Source organism: Chelmon rostratus, chromosome 23 (assembly GCF_017976325.1).
Source record: "Chelmon rostratus isolate fCheRos1 chromosome 23, fCheRos1.pri, whole genome shotgun sequence".
NCBI lineage: Eukaryota > Metazoa > Chordata > Actinopteri > Chaetodontiformes > Chaetodontidae > Chelmon > Chelmon rostratus.
In genome coordinates, this window is record NC_055680.1 from 19,434,389 (window position 1) to 19,460,741 (window position 26,353).

Below are 26,353 nucleotides of genomic sequence, written 5' to 3' on the forward strand. Positions count from 1 at the left end.
CCGTGCTGAAGGCGGAAGGTAAAGCTTAAAGAAACTGAAACACCTCCTGTTCCTTCCTGATTGGTGTTATTGAAATCGTTTCTATTTGACATGATATGTTCACAGATTAGTGCTGGTACACCGGCCGGGGTTGACACGTTTAACCCGGAGGTAAAGCCCTGCAGCTCGGCTTTCGGAGGTGTTTAATCACTGCTGATAGCTGCCTGTGTAGCTGCCGTTAGCCTAGCTAGCTAGCTAGCTAGCTGTGCAGCTAAACAAGCAAACATTAGTGTTGTTTATTAACGATGGAATTCATGTTTCTCATTAATTTAGTTTGGACTGAAGGGGTGAGTGTGTATTTGAAGCCATCGATGCGTTAAAACGTGTTGTCCCGTCGTAAAACTTTTTTAATGATGGGATATTGAGAAGCGTCTTAACGTTAGCTAAAAGTTAGCCGGCTAACGGGGCCGGGAGCAGCAGAGCTCCTGCATGTGTTAGAGACGCTCCAGGAGGCCCCTACAGCAGTCAGGCGAGTCCGTGGTCTGAGCCCGGCCTCCGGATGAGAAGTGTGTTTGGGGGTTTGTGTGTGTGTGTGTGTCATGTTTCTATATGTGTGTGAGGGAGAGGGACAATTACAGTCATTTGTTAACCCGGTACACAGTGTGTGTGTGTGTGTGTGTGTGTGTGTGTGTTTAATACTATCATTGATGTTAATTATTAGCTGTGCGGCTGAACGTATAAGTCGTAATGTTATGTAACTAAACATACACACGATCACAAGCTGATGTACGGAGTCAGTTATGAACACACTCCATTCACAGTGGGTGTAATTCAGCTGTTGCTAGGCAACAGGGAGCTATTGAAGGAGTGTGTCTGCCTGTCTGTGCGTGTGTGTCTCTCTATCTGTCTGTCTCTGTCTGTCTCTATCTGTCTGTCCATCTCTCTGTCTGTCTGTCTTTGTCTGTGTCTGTCCGTCTCTCTGTCTGTCTGTGTCTCTGTGACACTGAGCTGCTGGTGTCCTGTCCAGACCTTTGCTGTGTTCATAATCACAAATTGACGTCCTGCCTTCTGCACACTATGAAGTATTAAGCATGCCGTCACCAGCAGACCACTCAGCCAAGACGTTCATGTGACGGCATCACATGACCGCGTTGATCAAACCATCATCGCTCAGAGGCTGCTTATGTGCAGCGGACATTTCTCACTTGCACTAAATTAGAGCTGATTGACTCTGTAAGAAATAACAATCGTCAACATCACATCATAATTATTAACAGGCGTCATCATCGACTTTGAACTCATCCTGCAGTTGTTGTTTTTAACAATGGACTGGAACCCAGTCCTACACAAGATTTACATACTGTGTGTGTGTGTGTGTGTGTGTGTGTGTGTGTGTGTGTGTGTGTGTGTGTGTGTGTGTGTGTGTTGCAGCAGGGCAGTGCATGGTGCAGCTGTGAGACTCGTCCTGCATGGAATCGTAGCCATGAGCAACAAGGAAATGGTTTCCACGGAGACAGGTCAGTCTGACATCACACCTGCTCTGTTGCCGTGGTAATCACCTACCAGAGGTGATGTCATCATTTGCATCACCATGATGTGAAGGGATTTCCAACATGTTTTTCTCTTGATGATCTTCAGTCGACGTTCTTGCTGTTGTGTCACTGCTGACTGGATGTTGTCGTCTCCTAGCAACACTATGAAATATAGATGTAACATTTTTCACTGTACTAAAAATATCACGTTAATACTTGAATATTAATGATCATGAGATGTTTGAAATGCTGTCCTTCATGTGTGTTTCTTTTCAGCTATCATCACTTTTATCGCTTTCCGTTTTTGTGTGACCTCCGGCGGTCTGACTCTTTATAAACCAACAGTTTATTGTTTCTTACATGAAATTACAGATCAGGTATGATTTAATACAAATCTGTAGCACGTAGAAGAGGAACGAAAGTGGAATTTCAGCCGTGGAACAAGTTCAGTGAGCACGCCAGCTGATGGAATATAGTTCTGTAGATTGACCTATGACAGAGAGTGTGGGCGGAGCCGAGGCTGAACGAAACCGGCTGTCGCTCAAAGCGGCCACAGCCATGATTACATGTCATTTAACGGAGTGCGTTATATCAAAATTCACCCTCACACCGTCATCATGGATGAAGAAATCAGCTACAGAGACTGAAACTGTAGTTTGTATGAGGCTGTGAACACGTTTATTTCTCCTTTAAGCTTAGCATTTAAATATGGCGGTATGTGGGGACTGACTCCGGTTTGGAGCCAGCCTCAAGTGGCCATTCGAGGAACTGCAGTTTGATGCTAACCGTCTGTGTTTCTGTGTGCAGAGAATAAAGGACCGAGGAAAGTCTTTCTGCCTAACAAGCTGTTGGAGTGTCTCCCTCGTTTGTCCGGTCTGCCTAACGAGCGGCTGAGGTGGAACACTAACGAGGTAAAACACTGTTGAGCTTGAAACCAGACCCAGTTGTCTGTTGTCCAGTAGTCTGGATTAATGCTGCACACATGTCGGTACTTTTTCTGCCTGTTATCTCTAAAAACAGTGAATCGTTTTACGTCTTCAGGCCGATAAAAATCAAACTGGGAAGGAAACACAGTGCTCGCAGCTCATGTCCACGCTGTGACGAACAGTCACAACCAGAATGATCAGGTGTTTCATTGAGCTCTAGTTCTAAAATGAATGATTAAAACTCTCGCTCTGCCTCTGTGTTACTTCAGGAGATTGCTTCCTACCTGATTTCATTTGACAGACATGATGAGTGGCTCTCCTGCACACTGAAAACCAGGTACACACACTGACTCACACCACAGCCTCTGGACCAGCCTGCCAGACGAAGCTGAGGGGTTTAAGGCGAACGACTTCCCCGCACTCGCCCGCTCACCTCTGCTGGTCGTCTCTCTTTCAGGCCGAAGAACGGCAGTATCATCCTGTACAACCGGAAGAAGGTGAAGTACAGGAAGGATGGATACTGCTGGAAGAAAAGGAAGGATGGAAAAACGACAAGAGAGGACCACATGAAGCTGAAGGTCCAGGGCACGGAGGTCAGCGGCGCACTGCTCGACACCGAACTGCTCCCCCTGCAGGACGCACGCAGCGTCAGCATTCAGAACAGCGGGAACAACGTCACGTTACTGTGGCTTCATGACGCTCCACAACCCCCTCTGCTAAACGTTCAGTCTTTTAGCTACTCAGAATATTTTAATTGCAAACCGACTGAAAAGAAAATGCAGCCTGTTCCAGTTGATTCTTTTATTACAGTCTCACGCTATTACAGTCCCAGCATCGTCCAGCATCGTCCAGCATCGTCAACAAAACGTTAAAAAATAGACCTACAGTGTTCACGTGTTAACTTATTACACCTTTAAGAAGTGAGCTCGTTATCCATCTAACTATCCTCTCTGCTTTCAGTGCCTCTACGGCTGCTACGTCCATTCCTCCATCGTGCCGACATTCCACCGACGATGCTACTGGCTGCTGCAGGTCCACACACACACACACACACACACACACACACACACACACGCACACACACACACACACACACACACACACACACAGAGACACACGCACACACACACACACACACACACACACACACACAGAGACACACGCACACACACACACACACACACACACAGAGACACACGCACACACACACACACACACACACACAGAGACACACGCACACACACACACACACACACACACGCGCACAGAGACACACGCACACACACACACACAGAGACACACACACACAGAGACACACACACACAGACACACGCACACACACATACAGAGATAAAGTGAGAATCAGTCAGTAATCTGTGTGTGTGTGTGTGTGTGTGTGTGTGTGTGTGTGTTTGTCTGTGTGTGTGTGTGCGCATGTGTGTGTGTGTGACAGAACCCAGACATCGTGCTGGTCCACTACCTGAACGTGCCGTCCCTGGAGGATTCTGGGAAATGCAGTCCGCTGCTGTGTGCAGTGGCCGACCGCCATGACAGTGTGAGGTGGAGCCGAGACGACCTGCTGAACCAGCTGAAGCCCATGTGTAAGAATCAAAACAAATACTTTTACTGCATTTTACTACCTTTAGTGGTAACGCGTAGTATCTGTGTACTCTGTAGTACTGACATGTAGTATTTTCTCAGTTCACAGTATGAAGTGTTTGGTGGGTTCAGGGGATTTCAGTATTGAGGAGCTGGTTCAACACATTCTGGACCGACAGAGAACCAAACCACAGCCACGCACACACGCCTGCCTCTGTAACACCTCACAGGGTAAGGCCTCACTCTGACCTCATCGTCGCTCTGACATCACTTTGACATCATCGTCACTCTGACATCACTCTGACATCACTCTGACATCATCGTCACTCTGACATCACTCTGACATCACTCTGACATCATCGTCACTCTGACATCACTTTGATGTCACTCTGACGTCATCATCGCTCTGACGTCACTCTGACATCACTCTGACGTCACTCTCACTGGTCCTGTGTGTCCCTGTAGTCTCTTCAGGGGTGAACATTCCCCACCGCTGTAACAGCACCAAGCATCGCATCATCTCCCCCAAACTGCCTCCGTCCTCCTGCAGACCCTCCCCCTCCTCGCTCTCCTCTGAGGCGGGGGAGGCGGGCAGAGGAGACGCCAAACTGCCGCACCTCCAGGCTCAGAGCAGCCCCGTCTCCTCCCCCTGCCCCACGTCCACGTAAGTCTCCCACACGTGAAGCCTCCGTCTGCTGTCGGCGCCACGCGTAGGAGCCCGGAGGAATAACTTATTTTGTGTTTCGTTTTGTAGCTCGGCCTCGTCTCCCCCTCAGCCTCACACAGCGGCCGTCACCGTGGGTAACCAAGGCAGCGGCTTTTACGACCGCGGCGGCAACCTGGCGACAGTGGCGCTGCCCCAGAACGCTGTGATCGTCATGGCAACAACCACCGCCATCACAGGAGGGAGAGGTGGAGCCGGGGCCAGAGCAGAGGAGGCGGGGCCAGGGAGGAGCCTGTCACTCACCCGCTCCGGCCAATTGCTGCTCTCCCCTGGCCTCCCCCCTCCCACCAGAAAGCCCACCTCCCCCTCGCCTCCGTCCTCCTCCTCACCTGCCCCCCCCTCGCTCCCTCCTCCTCCTCCTCCTGTCCAGGCACCAGGGGTGGCCACCCTCTCCCTCACCCTCCTCCCCTCCCCCGTCATCGGAGGTCTGCTCCTCACCCCTTCCTCCTCCAACACCTCCTCCTCCCTTTGTTCCCCTCCTCCTCCTGCTGCTGCCTCCCCTCCCTCTGCCCCTTCCTCCCCCTCTCCACCCCCACCTCCCTCATCCCTCCCTCCAGCTTTTGACCCCGACTCCTTTCTCAACTCCCCCAAACAGGGTCAGACGTACGGTGGCCCACCTCCTCCCTCCTCCTCCACCCCCTCTCCTGTCCTCTGCTCCTCCTCTCCGCTCTCTCCCCCATCCCTGGCTCTCTCCCTCTCCCCCACCTCCACCCCTCCGTCCTCTGTCTCTCCTCCCTCCTCGCTGTCCTCCTCCTCCTCTGAGGCAGACAGGCGAGACTCTGCCCTCCCCCTCTCCTCCTCCTCTTCATCCTCCCCGCACTCATCCTCCCTCCCCCCCTCCCTCTCCCTGTCTCCCTCCTCATCTGTGGCCCCGCCCCTCCTCCCCCTCTGCCTGGAGCTAGGAGCTCTGGGGCAGGGGAGGGAGGTGGGAGGGAGGGCGGTTGAGGAGGCAGTGGTGGCGGGAGATGAGGAGGAGGTGAAGGACAGGAGAGGTGATGATGATGATGAGGATGATGATGATGAAGGCAGCGCTCCTCCCACCAAGCTGGCTCTGCTGCAGGTGAGCCATCGATAAATCAAGATTAATCAATAATCAAAACGATGAACTGAGACAATAACCAGCTGATCAATCAGTACCCTCCTCTTCTTCTTTGTTGTCACTCCTTTTTTCTTTCTTTGTCATTCAGACAAGCCACGACTCCTCCAGCTCGTCTCCACGGCAACAGACAGAAAGCAGCGCCGCTTCGCTGCTCGCGGTTTGCCAGGACTCGTCAAGCACACCCGCCCAGCCAGCCAATCAGACGAGGCGACAGGCAGACGTGCAGCAGCCATTGGTCTTGGGACAGCCCTTCAAATGCCTGTCTGGACTTGGAGCTCCGCCCCTTGCTCAGATGTCCCATCAGCCCCTGGTGCTGCAGCAGGGTCAGCCAGTGTTTGCCAATGCTAAAGCTAGCATGGCATCTGTCACCCTGACGAGCGCTGACACTAACTCCACCCCTGTGGCTGTCGCCATGGATACCACTCACCTGGCAGCGCCCCCAGTCCAGGTGAAGGAGGAGAGTAGACAGGGCCACAACTCAGAGGACACCTGCATGGATACACACCTGGAGGAGGAGGCGGAGCCCTGCGCGCGTGGAGGGGAGGAGCTCGACATCTCCTTTGACAGCCAGTTTCCTGACCTCATCTCTGACCTCATCACGGAGGAGACCAATCACACAGCCTCCGCCGCCACGCCAAACACTGCCGTGTTCCCGGCGGGGGTCCGCTACATGGTGCCCCCCCAGCCCTCACCCTCCTCCTCCTTCCTCCCCTTTCCTCATCCGCTGCCCTCCTCCTCCTCGACCCGCCTCGCCTCCATCACAGACTTCTCCCCAGAGTGGTCCTACCCCGAGGTAACCAATCAGCAGCCATCAGCTGCTCTGTCTGTGTCTGAGCTCAGCAGCGTGATGACGCCACACTGAGTAACTGAGTACATTTACTCAAACACACGTATTTCCATTTTATCACTACCTTCACCAGCTGCAACATTAACACGACGCACACATGAAAGCATCAGGAATCAGTCAGTGATGTCCAGCGCTCTGAATCAGGCCTTCTGCTGGACTGTTACTTGTAACAGAGTACTTCTACTCTGTGGTAGTGTTGCTTTTACTGCAGTACTTCTTCCACGCTGTCATCAGAGGGCGAGGACTTTTATCATCCTGGCCTGTGTTTGAGCCGCTGAATGCATGAGGTGTTCATCTGTTTGTCCACCAGGGGTCACCACAGTCTGAGGCGTCCCTCATCGCCAGTCTTAATTAAACTAAGGCTTCGTCACTGGTGTCGGTATGAATCCTGATCTGAGGACTGTAAATGTGTCTCTGTTTTAAAATGGTCACATGTTGCAGTACAGTCACTCAGGAGCTGTTTGATCCCTGTCAGTCAAACATTTTGATCAGCTTTGATAACCTCCACACGTCAGCTGATCCAGCTGATCTGTATTTAATCCGGCGGTCTGTGTGTGTTTCCAGGGAGGGGTTAAGGTATTGATAACAGGACCGTGGAGCGAGCTGTCGGGTCGATACTCGTGTGTTTTTGACCAGAGCACCGTCCCTGCATCACTGATCCAACCCGGAGTGCTGCGCTGCTACTGTCCTGGTACACACACACACACACACACACACACACACACACACACACTGATGAAGTTATTGATCAGCTTCAGAATGGAGCAGGACGTCAGAAATAAACCTCTCTGTCTTTTAAGGGAAGAAGAAAACGTACAACTGTTTTAGAGAAGAGAAAGAGAAAATCCTTGTCTGTTATTGGCTGTTCATCAGTCATGTGATCAGCCAGGAGACAGGTGCTCCTCTGTCAGTAGAAGTCGGTCTGTGCCTGGCCGCGGTCGCTCTGTTTGGAGGTGATCACACAGCACACACTCAGTATTGATTTAAAAAGGGACCGACGGGTTTTGTCTTCCCTCTTTCAGCCCACGAGGCCGGCCTGGTGTGTCTGCAAGTTCTGGAGTCCGGAGGTTCGGTTTCCTCTTCAGTTTTGTTCGAGTACCGAGCGAGGAACGCCAGCTCTCTGCCCAGCTCCCAGCTCGACTGGCTCTCATTGGACGGTCAGATACAACTCCTCCACATCTCACACTGCTCGCTGTCCGACCAATAAAACCAAACCAGGCGAAACCTCACCGTGAAAGACACACACCAGGCTGTGTTAGCTGCTGATCCAGAGTCTGTGGATCAGGCGGTGTGTACTGTGTTAGCTGCTGATCCAGAGTCTGTGGATCAGGCGGTGTGTACTGTGTTAGCTGCTGATCCAGAGTCTGTGGATCAGGCGGTGTGTACTGTGTTAGCTGCTGATCCAGAGTCTGTGGATCAGGAGGTTAGCTGCTGATCCAGAGTCTGTGGATCAGGAGGTGTACTGTGTTAGCTGCTGATCCAGAGTCTGTGGATCAGGAGGTTAGCTGCTGATCCAGAGTCTGTGGATCAGGAGGTTAGCTGCTGATCCAGAGTCTGTGGATCAGGAGGTGTACTGTGTTAGCTGCTGTTAGCACTCACAGCTGTTGAGCTAGCATGGTTGTTCTGACAGTTTGGCTGACTCTCTGCCGTGCAGCTAGCTCGCCACAGCTTTAGCAGTATGTCTGCCTCACCAGGTACGTACAGGCAGGTAGGCCATCCGGTCATTTCATTGGATGGGCTTATGACAGCTCAGTGTCAGTTTTGTGTGTGTGTGTGTGTGTTGGCTGTCTGCCCTCTGCTGTCTCTCTCTCAGTGATTGATGTGGTGAGCTGTTTTCCACTGTCATCACCTGCAGATACACAGTCGTCAGGACCCGCTGCTATTTCTGAATCTGACTGAGGCTGTTTGAACCAGAGAGACAGACAGGCAGGGAGAGACAGACAGACAGGGAGAGACAGACAGACAGACAGGGAGAGACAGACAGACAGACAGGGAGGGACAGACAGATAGAGAGAGAGAGAGAGAGAGAGAGAGACAGACAGACGGGGAGAGACAGACAGAGAGAGAGAGAGAGACAGACAGACAGACAGACAGGGAGAGACAGACAGAGAGAGAGACAGACAGATAGAGAGAGAGAGAGAGAGAGAGAGAGACAGACAGACAGACAGAGAGAGAGACAGACAGACAGAGACAGACAGGGAGAGAGAGACAGACAGACAGACAGACAGGGAGAGAGAGACAGACAGTCAGACAGACAGACAGACAGGGAGAGACAGACAGAGAGAGAGAGAGAGAGAGAGAGAGAGACAGACAGACAGGGAGAGACAGACAGACAGACAGAGAGAGAGAGACAGACAGACAGACAGACACAGAGAGAGAGACAGACAGACAGACAGAGACAGGCAGGGAGAGACAGACAGACAGGCAGACAGGCAGACAGACAGACACACCTGAATGAATGAAGACATTGAAAGCAGAGTGACGTTTCCATAGAAACCAGTCATGCAGCAGCAGTGATGTGACAGAGACGGATCAGGCAGCGTCTGTCCCTTGGTGGACTGTCCTGCCTCCTCTCCTAAACCTGCTTAGGATGGTAACTGAACCAGTCCATCTGTCCTGTGTGAGAGTGCTGGGGGGGGGGGGGTAACTGTAGTAACTACAGGTCAAAGTCAGACTGCACCAGATCCCAGGACATGTAAAGACTGGGACAGTGGCTGTTCATGCTGTCCTTCACACCAGTGACCAGTCTGTGGACGCTCATCTCTGCTGATCAGCTGAGAGCCCTTTGGACTGACACAGGGTGTCCATGACCATGTCCTTGGCCTGTTGTGTCGCCTGTTGTGTCATGTGTGACGTATACTCTGTCTTTCTTTCGTCTTACTAATAAGTGGACGTCTTCCACTTCCATTCTTTGTCTTTTCAGTCCAGAATGAGGTCTCTGTGGTTCCCTGTTGAGCTGCAGTGGTGATGACATGTAGAACATTTAATACAGTATGTGTTAGTTAGTGTTTTCATAGTTAGGCTGGAAATAACAAAGAAAAACCTGAATTATAAATGAATCATGAAGGAGGCAGGAGGCTCTTAGAAATGATGTGTTTCTCATTAATGATTGATTAGCAATCCTTTCTGACTGATAAAGTCCTCACTGAGCTGTGTGACTGGACATTTTGCTGTGGATATGCTGACTGATGCTGGGACTGACACGATGTAAGTCACCTGTAGCGTCCGACACACACGGCATGTGACCCCTTTAAAGGATAACTTTGGTTTTTTACAACCTGGACCTTATTTGTAGCATTAAATACGACCATTTACTCCCCCAGACAACTTTGGTGGCATTTGGAGTCGTTTTGAAGAAATTAGCTGGTGCTATTCCCCTCTGAGCCGGCGGTCGGCTGGTTTAGCTGTAGTTTGGCACAGCTAAGAGGCTGAGCATGGATGCCCCGAGTACTCGCATTATACGGATATACGCGCCGCTCCTCTGGGGCTAATTTCTTCAAAACGACTCCAAATGCCACCAAAGTTGTCTGGGGGAGTAAATGGTCGTATTTAATGCTACAAATAAGGTCCAGGTTGTAAAAAACCAAAGTTATCCTTTAACTCCTTCTGACCTTTTCCTCTGTCACCTGCTGCTCCTTCTCGTCTCCTTTCATCCCTTCCTTCTTTCACCCTTCATGTCTTCTTCCTCGCTGCTTCAGCCTCGCTGTGGCTTCATGGACTCTGTTGGGGTTTTAGGCTCAGAGCCAAGAATGTGAGACAGCCCCCCCCCCTCCCTCCCTCCCTCCCTCACTGTGGATTTCCCACCATGCTTTGCTGCTGTGTTTGGACATCCAGCCAGTAGCCTGTACCGGAGGACCGAGCACTAGCTTCTCTCTCTCTCAGGGAGAGACAGACAGACAGACAGACAGAGAGAGAGAGAGAGACAGACAGACAGACAGACAGACAGACAGACAGACAGACAGACAGACAGGCAGGCAGGGAGAGACAGACAGACAGACAGGCAGACAGACACACCTGGACTTCATGGACTCTGTTGGGGTTTTAGGCTCAGAGCCAAGAATGTGAGACAGCCACCCCCCTCTCTCCCCCCTCCCCTCTCTCTGTCTCTCTCTCTCCCTCCCTGTCTGTCTCTCTCTCTCTAACGAGTTGATCCTCACACAGCCACTCTGTCTGCCTGCTACGTGTGACTTAATTTAGTGTGTGTGTGTGTGTGTGTGTGTGCGCGCGCATGCGCACGCATGCGCACATGCGCACGTGTGCACATTTTAAGATCGAGTGTGTGCGTGTGTTAACTTATCCTGTGACATCATAAAGTCCCCTCACCTGTGCTCACACACACTGACAGTGAGAGACAGACAGAAGATGGACGACACACAGCAGCAGGATGGTGTCGGTAGGACCGGAGTGTGTGTGTGTGTGTGTGTGTGTGTGTGTGTGTGTGTGTGTGTGTGTGTTTCTTTCGTGGTTGTCATGGTTACAGAGCTGCTCGGTAGCCGTGACAGCCACGTGCAGGTAAAGGTCTTGTGCTGGGGACTGGTCCAGAGACGGTCAGCAGCGGGTGAGGTGTTGTGCTGTGATTGGACCGATGGTTACAGTGTGCTGTGCGGTCATTGGTCACTGTGCTATCATCCTGCGTGAGGTACACCTGTGCAGTCTCATGCAGCTGACCGACACACAGTCACCTGTTATGACGCAGCTGTGCGTTAGCGTGGTGGTCAGAGTCTCGCTCGGCCCCGACAGCCTTTAGACTTGTTGTTTTTGTCAGAAGTGTGATGCAGGTGGGAGTCGGTCACTTCGCTCTGTCTCTGATCAGCTGACACTTGTGTCTGACATCAGACCGTTTGTTGGTGCTGCGATGGCAATTTCCAGTGTATCATCATACAGAGTATAACGCAGTCCTGTCATTGGCTGACACTGATTTCCACCTCAGTCTAATAAACTCTGAGATGTTCTAGAGAGAACCACCAGAGACGAGAGGCAGGTTCATCATGTGATGGTACCAAACATACCTGTGAGAATCAAACACTGGACTGTCTGTCTGTCTGTCTGTCTGTCTGTCTGTCTGTACCTGTCTGTCTGTCTGGAACTGTCTGTCTGTCTGTCTGGAACTGTCTGTCTGTCTGTCTGGAACTGTCTGTCTGTCTCTGTGAGGCTATGCTTAGGTACAGCAGTGCTCTGAGCTAAATGCTAACATGCTAATGTTTAGCAGGTATAATGTTTCCAATGTTCACCATTAGACCCGCAGCTAACGATTGTTTTCATGATTAATTGGTCTGCCGGTCATTTCCTGATTAATCATTCATTGTCCGTTCGTCACTAAAGTGACAGAAAATATTGAACGCCCGTTAACTGCACCCACTGGCAGAGAACAGCTGATACGCTGGAACCAGAGATTCAATGATCAATCAGTCGATTAGGTGTTTCAGCATCTGAGTTCAGTGTGTTTGATCAGTAGTATTGAACATCAGAGGATCACAGGAGTTATTTCAATTCATCCTGAGGGGAACACAAGCTTTCGTCTGTCCAGTAAGATAAGATAAGATAAGATAAGATATACTGTATTAATCTCCTGCCGGGGAAATTCGGGGACAGACAGTAGTTGCAGTGTGGAGCAGAGCGAGGTGGTTGGAAGGTGTAAAGACTCCACCGCTCTGAACCTCATCGTCGAATGTGTTGGAGCTCCAGAACTTTGAAGACTGATCAGTGATCAGTTTGGCTGTTTCATCAGATTCTAGTTCAGTCTGAAGTGACTGAATCTCTGTGGACTCATCCATCTCCTACACCAAATGATTCATAGATCATGATTCATAGATCATTTGGTGTGTGTGTGTGTGCGTGTGTGTGTGTGTGTGTGTGTGCGTGCGCGTGCGTGGGTCACTGTGTATCAGGCTATATTAGGGAGTCTGCTTTTATTTCCTTCACACACACTCTGTGCCAGGCGGCCAGATGATTGAAGTCAGTCGAGATAGTTTCCATTTGAGACAGCGTGTGTGTGTGTGTGTGTGTGTGTGTGTGTGTGTGTTGGGGGGGTGGAGGTGTTAAAAAGGCTCTCTTGAAACAGTTATTTAAGAGAGGAGTTTTCCACTTGCCTCCTGGTTAGAGCTTTCGACACACATGCACACATACACACACACACACGTACACACGTACACACACACACACACACTGACCTTGCTGAGTTGTTCTTGGTAGCCGTTCATATCTTATTAATGAAAGCAATCAGTAAAAAAATAAAGACATCTACAACATTAACAAGACGAGAGCCTGCAGAAGCTTTGCGACAGGAGTTAGAGGATATCTCACTCTGCGTGTTTTCTCTGTGCAGATAATCAGTTCAGGATGTCCATCCTGGAGCGGCTGGAGCAGATGGAGCGCAGGATGGCAGAGATGGCCGCCCGCGACATCAGCAACAACAACCAGCAGCAGCAGCAACAACATCATTTTCATCATCAGTATCATCAACAGCTGGCCACGCCCCCTCCTCCACCACCACCTGAGGAGGATGAACAGGTGAGGATGCTGAAATAACACAAACACAAATGGATGGATGGAGGGCTGGATGGATGATGGATGGATGGATCTAAAGCTGGATGGATGTAGGGCTGGATGGATGGATCTATGGCTGTAGGGCTGGATTGGTGGATGGAGGGCTGGATGGGTGGATGGATGGAGGGCTGGATGGATGGATCTATGGCTGTAGGGCTGGATGGATGTAAGGCTGGATGGGTGGATGTAGGGCTGGATGGGTGGATGGCTGGATGGATGCAAGGCTGGATGGGTGGATGTTGGGCTGGATGATGGATCTAAAGCTGGATGGATGGAGGGCTGGATGGATGTAAGGCTGGATGGGTGGATGGAGGGCTGGATGGATGGAGGGCTGGATGGATGTAAGGCTGGATGGGTGGATGGAGGGCTGGATGGATGGAGGGCTGGATGGATGCAAGGTTGGATGAGTGGATGTTGGGCTGGATGATGGATCTAAAGCTGGATGGATGTAAGGATGGATGGATGATTGATGGGTGGATGTAGGGCTGGATGGATGGATGGAGGGCTGGATGGATGGAGGGCTGGATGGATGGAGGGCTGGATGGATGTAAGGCTGGATGGGTGGATGGAGGGCTGGATGGATGGAGGGCTGGATGGATGCAAGGTTGGATGAGTGGATGTTGGGCTGGATGATGGATCTAAAGCTGGATGGATGGAGGGCTGGATGGATGTAAGGATGGATGGATGATTGATGGGTGGATGTAGGGCTGGATGGATGGATGATGGATGGATGGATGGATGGAGGGCTGGATGGATGGATGGATGTAGGGCTTGATGGGTGGATGTAGAGCTGGATGGATGGATGGATGTAGAGCTGGATGGATGGATGGATGTAGGGCTGGATGGATGGATGATGGATGGATGGATGGAGGGCTGGATGGATGGATGTAGGGCTTGATGGGTGGATGTAGGGCTGGATGGATGGATGGAGGGCTGGATGGACACACTACAAACAGAACTTGTAAATGAAATGATCACTGTGGAAGTCAAACATCTGACACGCTGCAGGTCAGCACTCAGGTCACATGATGATCACATGATGATCACATGACAGTGGCTGTAGATGTGATCAACAGATTAAGAAGAACAAATTAACCTGAGTGGAAAATCCCTTTAAAACGTCTGTGCAGTCACTCCACCTCTCTCTACCTCTCTCTCTCTCTCTGATGTCATGGGAAATTTGACACATTGAGTCTGCAAGTTAAAATAGACTCAGTGTGACAGACAGGCAGGTAGACAGAGACAGACAGGTAGACAGGGACAGACAGGTAGACAGAGACAGACAGGTAGACAGGGACAGGCAGGTAGACAGAGACAGGCAGGCAGACAGAGACAGGCAGGTAGACAGAGACAGGGAGCCCTTCAGTGCTTAAAGCTGAACAAAGACAAGTGTCCTGAAGGTCTGCCCACACCAAACGATCTGCCAACCAGATCATCTCAGAACAGACCAAAATTCTACCAGATACTGGATCACAAGTCACGTGGTCGGACCCTGAACAGAGAGAGCGTGGTGGTACCTGACCGCCATGACGCGAAACAGACTGAGTGGACGCAGGGAGGCCAGGCTGAGAGGTTTCTCCAGGTCCCTGATCCTCAGAAACTGCCCTGTTTATGTGTCCAGTGTTAGCTGTGAGGAACAAGCTCCGTAGTGACGGTTTGTATTTGTTATACATGTTTCTTGTGTAAAACACAAGTATTCAGCATTGTGTCATTGAGGTTCGGCCAATAAAGCTTGTTTGAATCTGAGAATTTGACAGACAGACGAGTCAAACACCTGGTCCCACCTTGAAATGTTCATTACATCTGTTGTTGCATTTTTACTTAGAACACTGAATGTTCACTCAGCCCTGTGCCCTCCGGTTACTGTGGCCAACATCCTGTAACCATAGTAACGGACCGTCCCTCCGTCCTGTGCTGTGGAGAGGACAGACACTGAGCTTGGTGAAACATAACCTGCTGATCATTTCTGACAGAAACTCACCTGAAAACAGCACAAAGACAACATATTTGCTGTTTGACCTGATCAGCTTCATTCATTTTTGTAAATATGTGTTTACTCTGAATCGGATGCAGCAACACGTTTCAGTGTTTTAGTCCAGAGTCCAGACTTTGTTGGAATCAGGGTCGCAGTGAGGAATGGCTTCCGGCTGGCTGGTTGGTGAAGTGCTGCACTGATGGTTGTCCCTCTGTAAGGTTCACCATCTCTACAGAGGAACTCTGGATCTCATTCATAGTGACCGGGGGCTTCTTGGTGACCGGTCTGACCGAGACCTTCCGTCCCTGATGGCTCAGTTTGGCTGGACACATCCAGACTGCTTCTATTTGAGAATGATGGACGCTACTCTGCTCTTGGGCATTTCTCTCTCTCTCTCTCTCTCTCTCTCTCTCTCTGCTGTTGGTCATTTATAGCCTTGCTCGTCCATGTGGATCATGCAGGGAGGGGGGAGCTGAAGAGGTGTGCATACCAGGGACAGTCAGAGGGAAAAACTGGAGGGGGGGGTATGAATGTAATGTGTCCTGCCAGCTGGAGGGGAGGGAGGGAGGGCAGAGGGTGCAACAGACAGGAAGAGAGACAGTTCACCTGAAACAAATCGCTCAGATCATCGGTTGTCAGAAAATTGATCAGCTACCAATACTTCTGTTGATCGATTATGTTTTAAGTAATTTCTAAACCAGAAATTGCATGTTTCTTATCTTTTTTCCTCTGTTAATCAATCATTAATCAATAAAGAAGATGGCCGTTACAAAATATCACATGACTAGTTCTGTTCATTTAAATCAGTCAGTCCAGGATTAGCCCAGGTTAGTCCTATTAGCTCTGCATGCTCCAGCTATGTCAGGTGAGGACCAGTTACCGACCAGTCACCAGTCAGTCCGGGTTAGTCTGGTTGGTTCATTCAGGCCTGGTAACTTGCCAGGTCTTTACATTTGTACTTGTACTCCAGTTAAGACCAGTTTGCCTATGGTAGGTCAGATTGCCAGGGTTCTGTAAAACCAGGTGACTAACCAGTGAGCAGGGATAGGCCAAGGTAGTCCTGGTAGCCCAGGTGACCAGTCACGTAGCCAACGTGTTTTACAGAGCTGTCTGTGTCTCTCTGTCTCTGTCAGTCCTCTCAGTGGTTTGAGAGGAGGATTGTGGGAGTGTGTGAGCGGATGATGAGGGGAGGACGTTGGGGGGGGGGAGGAGGAGAGAGGCTTCATCACTCTGTCCGTCACCGTGGGATGACACTGCTCCACCTGGCTGCTGCACAGGGATACACTCACCTGATACACACTCTGATCCACTGGAGGTACGCACACACACACACACACACACTCACACACTTACCTGGTCCACACCTGCTCCACCACAGGTACACACACTCTTTGACTGTAGACATGTCTTTGTTGTAGGAGCGTTAACAGTGACAGTTTGGACTTGGAACAGGAAGTCGATCCTCTCAACATCGACCACTTCTCCTGCACCCCGCTGGTAAACAAGCAGACACACACACAGAGTTAAAATCCCAGTGCTCTGATTGGCCAGGTGTCGCTTCAGTCAACAAAGGTAACTGTCCAGGATATTTGAGTGCAGTCAGGATTATAACGTTGTCGGAGAGTGCCGTTTGTAGAGCTGATGTCGGTAAAGTTTCAAGGACCCCTTCCTCAAGATCCCCACCCCCTTGGAATCGTAGAGGGGGTCCCAGAGGTCCATGATGAGGCTCTCGTGGTCCATGATATTTTCTCAGGATCCTGAAGGAAGTTTTTCTTTCTCAGTCCTTCAGCGTGTCCATGATCATTCACAACGTACCATAGGTCTACAAGAAGACTAAAAGGTCCTTTAGGTGGTTTAGATCCTGGTGGCTGTGGGTAGTCTAATTTACTGTGAATATTATAGGAATCCTTGAGGGGGTTGAAGAGCTACTTGAAATTGTTCCACATTTCACTGATGGTAGTGATTCTTGAGGAGGTTCCAGCATTCTAGTGAGGCTATCAGAAGTACTGGAGAATGTTCTACGGACTCTTGAAAAGGTTCCATGAATCCTTGAAAAAGTTCTTCAGATTGTTCCAGGGTTACTTGGAGAGGTTCTTGGAATATTGAAAGGAGGCACCAAGAATCAGTGAGACCAAAACTGAAAGTTTGCAAATAGGTTCCAGAGAATCTCGCAAAGCTTCCTTAAGGGGATTCAAGGGCCCCCTAGATGGTGAATGAGCTCCCTAAAGAGGCTCAGAGGTGCTTTGGAATGTTCTTGGGGTTCTTGAAGAGATTTCTTGGAGAGCTTCACTGAGTCAAAGAGGGGGCACCTGAGGTTTGAGAGCATATTCAAATGTCAGTGAGTAGCTTTTTGGAGTTCCAAAGTTTCCTGAGGTCCTTGAGGGGAATTCAAGGATTCCATACAAGGAACCAGAGGTCCTTCATTACTTCTGTAAATAAGGTTCAGGGTTCTCAGAAAAGTTTCAAGAGTCCTCTGACAGGCTGCCATGGTCCATAAGAATGCAGCAGGGGTCCTTCAGGGGTTTCAGGGATCCTTGAAAAAGATAAACATAGCCTGAAGTCTCAGTACTGTCATTATGGTTACCTGCAGTTACATATACCTTGAGCTGACAGTGGGTAAACCTGAACAATGTTAGTGATGAACTCATGTCTGATATTAACGCTTAGGGCCAATCAGAGAGCAGGATTCTTTGTGGTTGCGGTTTAATAACTACCCCCTACAGATGTTTTCATGTGTGTCTTGTTTAGCGTGTATGACCATGTGTGTTCCAGATGTGGGCATGTGCGCTTGGCCACCAGAGGGCAGCAGAGCTCCTGTATGGCTGGAACTCTTCGGCCCTGGGGATCCCCGATTCGCTGGGACGCCTGCCACTCGCTGTTGCTCGCTCCCGAGGACACACCCGCCTCGCCACGGCGCTGGAGGAGTTGCACACACACACACACGTGACGCCCAGGGACACACACACGTCTCCAGCAGATACACACACACCGGCAACGCCGCAACCACAGCTGCCCCCGTCTCCCCTGTCCACCAGCCCGGACACAGGTAACACACACCTGCTGCTGATTGGAGCTCCAATCTGTGACCTGATTCTAGCATTCTGATTGGCTGTCTCCCATCTCCCCCTTTCAGGTCTGAGCTCCTCCAGCAGCCTCCCTTCGCCCAGCGCCCCCTCCTCACCATCTCCGAGCTCCGCCTACTCCAGTGGCCCTGCCCCCATGGACACCTCCCCATCATCTCCTTCCTCATCCTCTTCCTCACTGCCGGTCTCCCCTCCCTCCCCCTCCTCCCTCCCCCTCTCCTCCCTTCCTCCTGTGTCTATGTGGGGGGAGGAGCCAAACGCCGGGCAGAGCACAGGTAAGACAGGCACCTGTTGTTTGTTTCCTGGTCTGTGTCCCTGCACTGATCACTGATCACTGATCACTAATGGATCCCGCAGGTTTGAACCCTGGTGGTTCCAGAGACTCTCCTCTTTACCTCATGGACTACGAGACCGCCTGCCCCGCCTCCCCCGGCCACACGCACACGGCGGGAGGGCAGCGGGCACACATGGCGGCGACGCTGGAGGAGCAGCTGCTGAGCTACAGCGAGAACGCGGAGAATGAAGGCGAGGAGGAGGAATACCTGGAGGAGGAGGTGCTGCAGGTACACTCGCATTAAACACAGCGCCTCATGCAGGGGGCAGGTTTTATTGACAGCGTTTTTAAGATGCTTCACTCACTACCCTCCCAACACAACAGGTTGACATGGCAACACTAGCAGAGCAAATCATTGAGGCGACCCCGGATCGAATCAAACAGGAAGACTTTCCCAGGGGGGCGGAGTCACCGCTCAGAGAGAGACGGGACAACCCAGCCATACAGGACACCTGGCTGGCTACTTACCTGGACACAGTTGATGCCCACGCACATTCCCCGCCCAGGTAAGCCCGCCTAGAAGATGCCCCACACTGACACCGTAGTCCAGTGCAGTAAGTGTGTGTGTGTGTGCAGGCGTGTGTGTCCCCCCTCGCCACTCAGCGCCCTGGCCCTCCAGAGGCTCCGCCCTCCCTCCTCTGCGGCGTGGGCGGAGTTCTTGAACGCTTCGGCCAATGGGAAGATGGAAAGAGACTTCGCCCTGCTGACGCTTACAGACGGAGAGCAGAGGGAGCTGTATGAGGCCGCCAGGATCATCCAGAATGCCTTCAGGAGATACAAGGTGCACACTCACCTGTAACCACGCCGTCTCCACCAGGTCCCCTTTGGTTTGCAGTCATTATTCGTCCGCTCGGCTCATTTTCAAATACAGGAAGTGACTTCAGCCAAATCATCGTATTGACTGAGTCTAACGGTCACATAGTGGTGGCAGGAAGTTCTCCTCAGTCCTAAGTCCATATAGGTTTGTTTGTTCCCTTGGTTGGGTCCCTTAGTTCAGAGTTTAGTCCCAGACTTTAGAGCTTTAGTTAAGCTCTAGAATTGAAAACAGTGTTTACACATCTGTGCTTTTCAGGAACAAACATTCAGATACATACAGGAAACACACTCTGGTAGAGTCAAAGTTTATTTCTACAGCCCAAAATCACAACTTTACAGTCTTCACAGTGTATGACACTCTCTGTCCTTAGACCCTGGATCCAGGTAGGAAAGGCTTCCCTCAGGAGGAGGGGTCCTTGTCCCTGGACAGACAGACATGCAGCAGATGCCGTGTGTACAGAACAGACGACAGAATCACAGTATATTCAAGTTACAATGACAGACTGTCTGACCCGTGGAGGTTACACATGTGCTGGTGGTCTGCATCTCATCCAGGCCGTCTAACCCAAACCTAACCAACCCAACCAACTAAAGCAATGAGTGCTAGCCAATCAGAGCCAGGGGGTGGAACAGTAACAGAGAACGTTGAGTAAAACTGTCAGTGCAATAACACCTTGTATAAAATGTAGCTTGCATCATGGGAAGCAGCACACTCATCATTTTCTTGGCTTTCAGACAAAGAAAACCCTTTTGGGCCAAACCCAGAATGTAGTTTAGTTAAGTCCTCCAGCACAGATCATCTGCAGACCGGACAGACAGGATGCCAACGACGTGTGTGTTAACTGTGCCGTACCCGATGTCACACTGCCCCCTGCAGGAGAAAGGGTGTTTGTTCACATCTGTGTTTCTGTCTGCAGGGTCGGAGGTTAAAGGAGCAGCAGGACATGGCTGCCGCCGTCATCCAGAGATGCTACAGGAAGTACAAACAGGTGTGTGTGTGTGTGTCTGTGTGTGTGTGTGTGTGTGTGTGTGTGTGTGTGTGTGTGTGTGGGATTGTAGTGTTTGTCCTCCAGCTTCACTAACACTGACACTAACCTGCTGTGTCTCTTCACCATGTCTCTCTCTCTCTCTCTGGCTAGCTAACATGGATAGCTCTGAAGGTAATATGGCTGACAGTAGATGTAGTGCGTGCGTGTGTGTGCGTGTGCGTGCGTGTGTGCGTGTGCGTGCGAGTGCGTGTGTGTGTGTGTGTGCGTGTGCGTACGTGTGTGTGCGTGTGTGTGTGCGTGCGAGTGCGTGTGTGTGTGTGTGTGTGCGTGTGCGTACGTGTGTGTGCAGCCCTCAGACCTGAAACAGGTTGTTTTCTTTATTTTTCTTGTGATTAGATGCTGCAGGAGGTGAGATCAGTTCATTGATGTGCATCTAAAGTTGATCAATAAGACTCTTGATGTTTTTATTATGCTCAGGCTGATCTCATGCACTACATGGCCAAAAGTATGTGGACAGCCGAACGCTGCCTTCGTACACGAAGTGGCTTCTTCATGAGGTGCAGCCTGATGAAGTTCATCTCTACGAAGCACCTTGTGTCCGTGTCCGTCTTGAAAAGCCACGCCCCTCCCTCGAAGTCCGTCTCAGTGTGCTCTAAAAAGCCTCCTGGACCATAAAAGTCCGCCGTGATAGGTTTTTTGATAATTAGCATAAACTGAAAAACAGTCATGTGACATCTGCTTTTTGGATATTGAGTCTGTCAACACCAGACTGGTTTCTGATGTAAATGAAGACGTTCAGTCAGCGAACATGTCCGCCATCAGCCAAAGAAATGTGGCCATGACTCATGTCCATGTATCCAGTCATCATATGCTCAGTATGAAGAGTATGATGGGCCCGAAATGTCCCGTAAAGCTCTGAATGCAGCACAGACAGCTCTGTGTGTTGCGTTCACTGACACTGAGGAGGAACCTCGTTGGTCTTCCGTCTGTGTTTCTTAGGCTCAGACCAGCAGCTCTTTTACGAGAGGCTGCTGGTCCACATACGTTGTAGAACCCAGAGTCCTGGCTGAGAGGCCTGGACAAGCTTCAGGGTCCAAACAGAAACCTGATTTAACATCAACAGGAAGCTCTGTGTGTGTGTGGACAGAGCGTCCTTCCAGTGGACTTGAGCTGCCCGAGACAGGACTTAGGTGTCCACACACTTTTGGCCAGGTGCTGAACCTGAAAATAAGCAGTATGTGAGTCACGTATGATTGATTGATGTGAGCCGATCGGTGAACAGATGATCGATTGGTCCTCACAGCTTGCTGCTTCCTTCTGTTCTTCTTCTTCGGTGTCTCCGAACACCTTTGAGACCCCCTTCCTGCTGTGTGCGACCACTAACAGTGCGCCTCTGTCCCGTCAGTACGCTCTCTATAAGAAGATGACCCAGGCGGCCATCTTGATCCAGTCTAAGTTCAGGTCGTACTACGAGCAGAAGCGCTTCCAGCAGAGCCGGCGGGCGGCGGTCCTCATCCAGCAGTACTACCGCAGCTACAAGGAGTACGAGAGGCTCAAACAGGCTCCGAGAGGGGCCGCCAGCCACAACCCCAAGATCAAGTAAGAACTCATCAGTATACCTGGTCTGGACCCAGCAGGTGGGTGAAGGCCTGGAGGCAGGTGGACCCACCTGCTGGGTCCAGACCTTCAGGTGGGTGCAATAATGAACGTTGATCATTACTGCACCCAGTGTCTGCTCCATGTCCACTGTCCTCCTGAACCTGAATCCAGCCTGGACCGGCTGGATTCAGGTTCAGGTCTTTACTGTTCCGGACAGTTCCAGAGCAACAGCATCAGGGAGAATAGATCTTCATCACAGCAGGCAAATATTGATCACTGCCAGTCGATAGCTTACAGTCCATATTGATTGGTGGCGGTAGATATTGATGACTGATTGTAAGGAGCGGATATTGATTTCGTCCCCTTCAGGGGGTCATTCTTGACGAAGAAACAGGACCAGGCAGCTAGGAAGATCATGAGGTTCCTGAGACGCTGCAGACACAGGTAACACACACACACACACTCGTTTTATGGTGAAAACATGAATAATTTATTCCTCTGGGAAACTGGTGGTCTTGGATTCTCTTCCTGGAGGTCTAGATCTTGAGGTTTTGAGGGACGTCGTCACACACGTTGACTGTGGATTTATTTGTGTTTGCCGGTTGTTTCTGTGCAGGATCAAAGAGCTGAAGCAGACGAGGGAGCTGGAGAGGAGAGGACTGACCACCTAAACGTTTCTTCATTTCATCCCTTCTTTCATCTCCTGGGGGGAAACAGAGGAGAGACAGATGTTCTCTGATCTTCTCAACCATGACTGAGTGATGGAGAGATGCCTTACCCCACGCCGACTCCGTTTTCTTCCTCTCCTCTGCTTCTTGTGATGGATGGATGGATGGATGTGTCTGTCGTCTGTCTTCTCTCCTGGTTGAATGTAGCTGTCGGCAGCTTAAAGAGCTTCGTTCAGAAACGTCACGCTGTGCTTTTGCTCAGTGCTCCGGGTTCCACTGGACTCGCAGTGCATCTGGAAAGTATTCGTTACAGCCGTATTCCAAAATGGGTTAAATTCTTCTTTTTCTTTTTAAGAAAGCACATGTACATTAGTATTCAGCCTTTGCTCAGTATTTGTTGATGCACCTTTAGCAGCAGTTAAAGTCTTTTTGAATATGATGCACACCGACCGTATCTTTGGGCAGTTTCACCCATGGCTCTTTGCAGCACCTCTCGAGCTCCATCAGGTGGGACGGGAGGCGTCGCTGCGCAGCCATTTTCAGATCTCTCCAGAGATCTTCAGTCGGATTCAGGTCTGGGCTCCGGCTGGGCCACTCACTCACAGGGTTGTCCTGAAGCCACTCCTTTGATATCTCGGCTGTGTGCTTTACTTTACTACCTTCTCAAGCCGCTTCTCCAACCTTCTCTAACCTCTAGGCCGCGGCTGCCCCCAACGTCTCCAGGACGATCAGTGGAAACAGGATGCACCTGAGCTCAATGTTAGCTTCATGGCAAAGGCTGTGAATACGAATGTACGTGTGATTCCTTAGTTTTTATTTTTAATAACTTTGCGAACATTTGAAAAATACTTTTTTCACGCTGTCATTATGGGGTGTTTGTATGCAGAATTTTGAGGGAAAAAATGAATTTATTCCATTTTGGAAGCGCCGCCAACACTTTCCGGATTCTCTGTTTTCACAAATCAACCACAGATTTGAAATCTAAGTCTTTACTTTCTCACCTGAAAAACACCAAAACTTAATTTGATGTCATCATAGCAGCTGTAGGACAGGAATGTAGCAGTTGTTAGCCTGGCGCAAACTGTCCATTATTGCAGCTGCTTGCCACAAATGCATGCTGGGATAAAAGCCTGCTCCTGAGGTATCCGCAGTAAAAGACTTGGGGTCATGGTCTGCACTAGTTTCAGCGTCTGTAACGCAAGAACGTGAGCAACGAGGCCTTCGAAGAAACAGACCCACCTACTCTCTCCTAGCGGGCACAGCTCAGGGCGAAACGGGCCCAGGAGCGCCTACGTCTGCTCCCTCACGAGAGCGAGCAGGACGCTGTGTTTGAGGGTCTTTGGAGCAAGTCAACTTCAGACCAAAGCAAAATGAGAAATTCTCTCTGAAGTCTGAATGTTTGTGACGGTTCTGCTGTAGAACGAGCGAAGCTGCGTAACCTTCTGGAGTGAAGTTCTTCGTTTGGAGGCGACATACTGTGTACTTCAAAATGTACGTGATTATAACAAAGCTACTTATATTTAACACAATCACATATATAAACTTATATCTCTATATATAGATTCTAATGTTAAACTTTATAGATGCTATGGATGTTTTTATTTATTACAGCATGAACTGTTCGTGTGTGTGTGTGTGTGTTTGTGAGAGGTGTGTGCGCGCGTGTGTGAGGTCGAGTCTTAAGCCCCACATAATGTGAAACCCTGTGTGTGTGTGTGTGTGTGTGTGTGTGCACGTGCATGTGCGCGTGCGTGCGTGCGTGATTTGAAATATGTTTACACACCAGAGGATATTTTGCATCGTTCCATCGTGACCTCCGTTGAGCTCACAGGTCATTGCTCTGTTTCTTCTTTGTTTTTAATTCAAATCTTAATCATGTCACGTGTTAATTTGAGGGTTTGCAGGATGCATCGAGCAAATCAAGTCACAGATGAGGATCATGTGACGTCCTTTAATTTATTCTACGAAGCGAGCCGAAGAGGGCTGTGACGACCGTGCGCCGATGATGTCACGGGTCACGGGTCAAACTGGGGTTCCCTTCGGACGTTTTTTTAAAATGTCCAGCAGCTTTTCGGGACGACGGCGACGGACGACGCGGCAGCGTGCTGCTGCTTCCTGTCGGGTCCTTCGGTTTTTTGTTTTTTAGCAGAGACTGAACGCCGTCGAGGACCGAGCATGAACTTTCCTTATAACCAGTTGTTGGACAAGTTTGTCTTTGGCTTGTTTTCACTTTGACCTGAAATGAGAAATCTCTTCTGCTTCTTCTTCTTCTTCTTCTTCTTCCTCGGCCGTTGCAGTGACGCTTTGCATGAGTTTGTATTTAATTGTTCTACATTTCAAAACCTTTAAAATGAAATGCATTATTCTACAAGTCAGATGAATAAATCAGCTGTTTGCTATTTGTCTTGGTCCTGTATCTGTTTGTAGCTGGTCCTGCTGGGCCAAGGCGACCAGGGCAGCCCCACAAAACGTCTGCAGAGAGACAGACAACGACTGCAGAGAGACAGACAACGTCTGCAGAGAGACAGACAACGACTGCAGAGACAAAACGTCTGCAGAGAGACAGACAACGACTGCAGAGAGACAGAAAACGACTGCAGAGAGACAGACAACGTCTGCAGAGAGACAGAAAACGACTGCAGAGAGACAGAAAACGACTGCAGAGAGACAGAAAACAACTGCAGAGACAAAACGTCTGCAGAGAGACAGACAACGTCTGTAGAGACAGAAAACGACTGCAGAGAGACAGACAATGTCTGCAGAGAGACAGAAAACGTCTGCAGAGAGACAGAAAACGACTGCAGAGAGACAGACAACGTCTGCAGAGAGACAGACAACGTCTGCAGAGAGACAGAAAACGACTGCAGAGACAAAACGTCTGCAGAGAGACAGACAACGTCTGTAGAGACAGACAACGACTGCAGAGAGACAGAAAACGACTGCAGAGAGACAGACAACGTCTGCAGAGAGACAGAAAACGACTGCAGAGACAAAACGTCTGCAGAGAGACAGACAGCGTCTGCAGAGAGACAGAAAACTGCGGAGAAAAAACGTCTGCAGAGAGACAGACAACGTCTGCAGAGAGACGGAGAGTACTGCAGACTGTTTCATCGTGCAAACAAAAGCAACAACAAGCTGACATTAGCTCTTTAGCTTACGTTAACTTTGGTAGCTGATATTAGCTCTCATTAGCTGACATTAGCCCTGCTAGCTGACATTTGCTATTGTTAGCTGCTAACTCAGTCTGTTTCATTGTGGATCATTGGCACAATGACACAGACTCGATGAGCGTGCAGGTGAACTCGTGGAAGCTAATGCTGTATGCTAACTGTGAGGTCATGTCAGAGTGAGAGGAGTGACGTTTTCTCATTAGTATGCAGACATGTCAATCAGACCACTTGCCCCGCCCCTCAAACAGTGACACTGAAGAAAATAATTTAAATAAAACTGAATAATTTCTAATGTCTGTGTTTTATTTAAATACACCTTTTTCCAGGACACGTGTTTCTCTTTTCATGCCAGAATTTAAAGTCACTGTTGTAGCCTCATAGCTGGTCAACCTGAAGGTCTGAGAGGACACAATCCAGAGTCGTCCAGGACACAGATCTCATGATCCTCCTGATCAGTGTCTGTGTGA

The 26,353-nt window shown here is 50.1% G+C and overlaps 1 protein-coding gene across 1 annotated transcript; it reads left to right on the plus strand.

The window, feature by feature from the left end:
- On the plus strand, positions 1-25,287 carry camta2 (calmodulin binding transcription activator 2). Its single transcript, XM_041965778.1, has 26 exons — positions 1-18; positions 1,411-1,496; positions 2,319-2,422; positions 2,707-2,774; positions 2,895-3,030; positions 3,398-3,469; positions 3,891-4,038; positions 4,139-4,267; positions 4,502-4,700; positions 4,791-5,493; positions 5,524-5,820; positions 5,948-6,652; positions 7,271-7,397; positions 7,729-7,863; positions 13,032-13,216; positions 16,361-16,542; positions 16,646-16,724; positions 18,000-18,273; positions 18,361-18,585; positions 18,668-18,873; positions 18,969-19,150; positions 19,221-19,425; positions 20,378-20,449; positions 21,855-22,048; positions 22,418-22,492; positions 22,665-25,287. The coding sequence occupies exons 2-26, from the start codon at positions 1,463-1,465 to the stop codon at positions 22,717-22,719; spliced, it is 4,791 nt and encodes a 1,596-aa protein (XP_041821712.1). The 5' UTR covers positions 1-18; positions 1,411-1,462; the 3' UTR covers positions 22,720-25,287.
- The last annotated feature ends 1,066 nt before the right edge of the window (positions 25,288-26,353 follow it).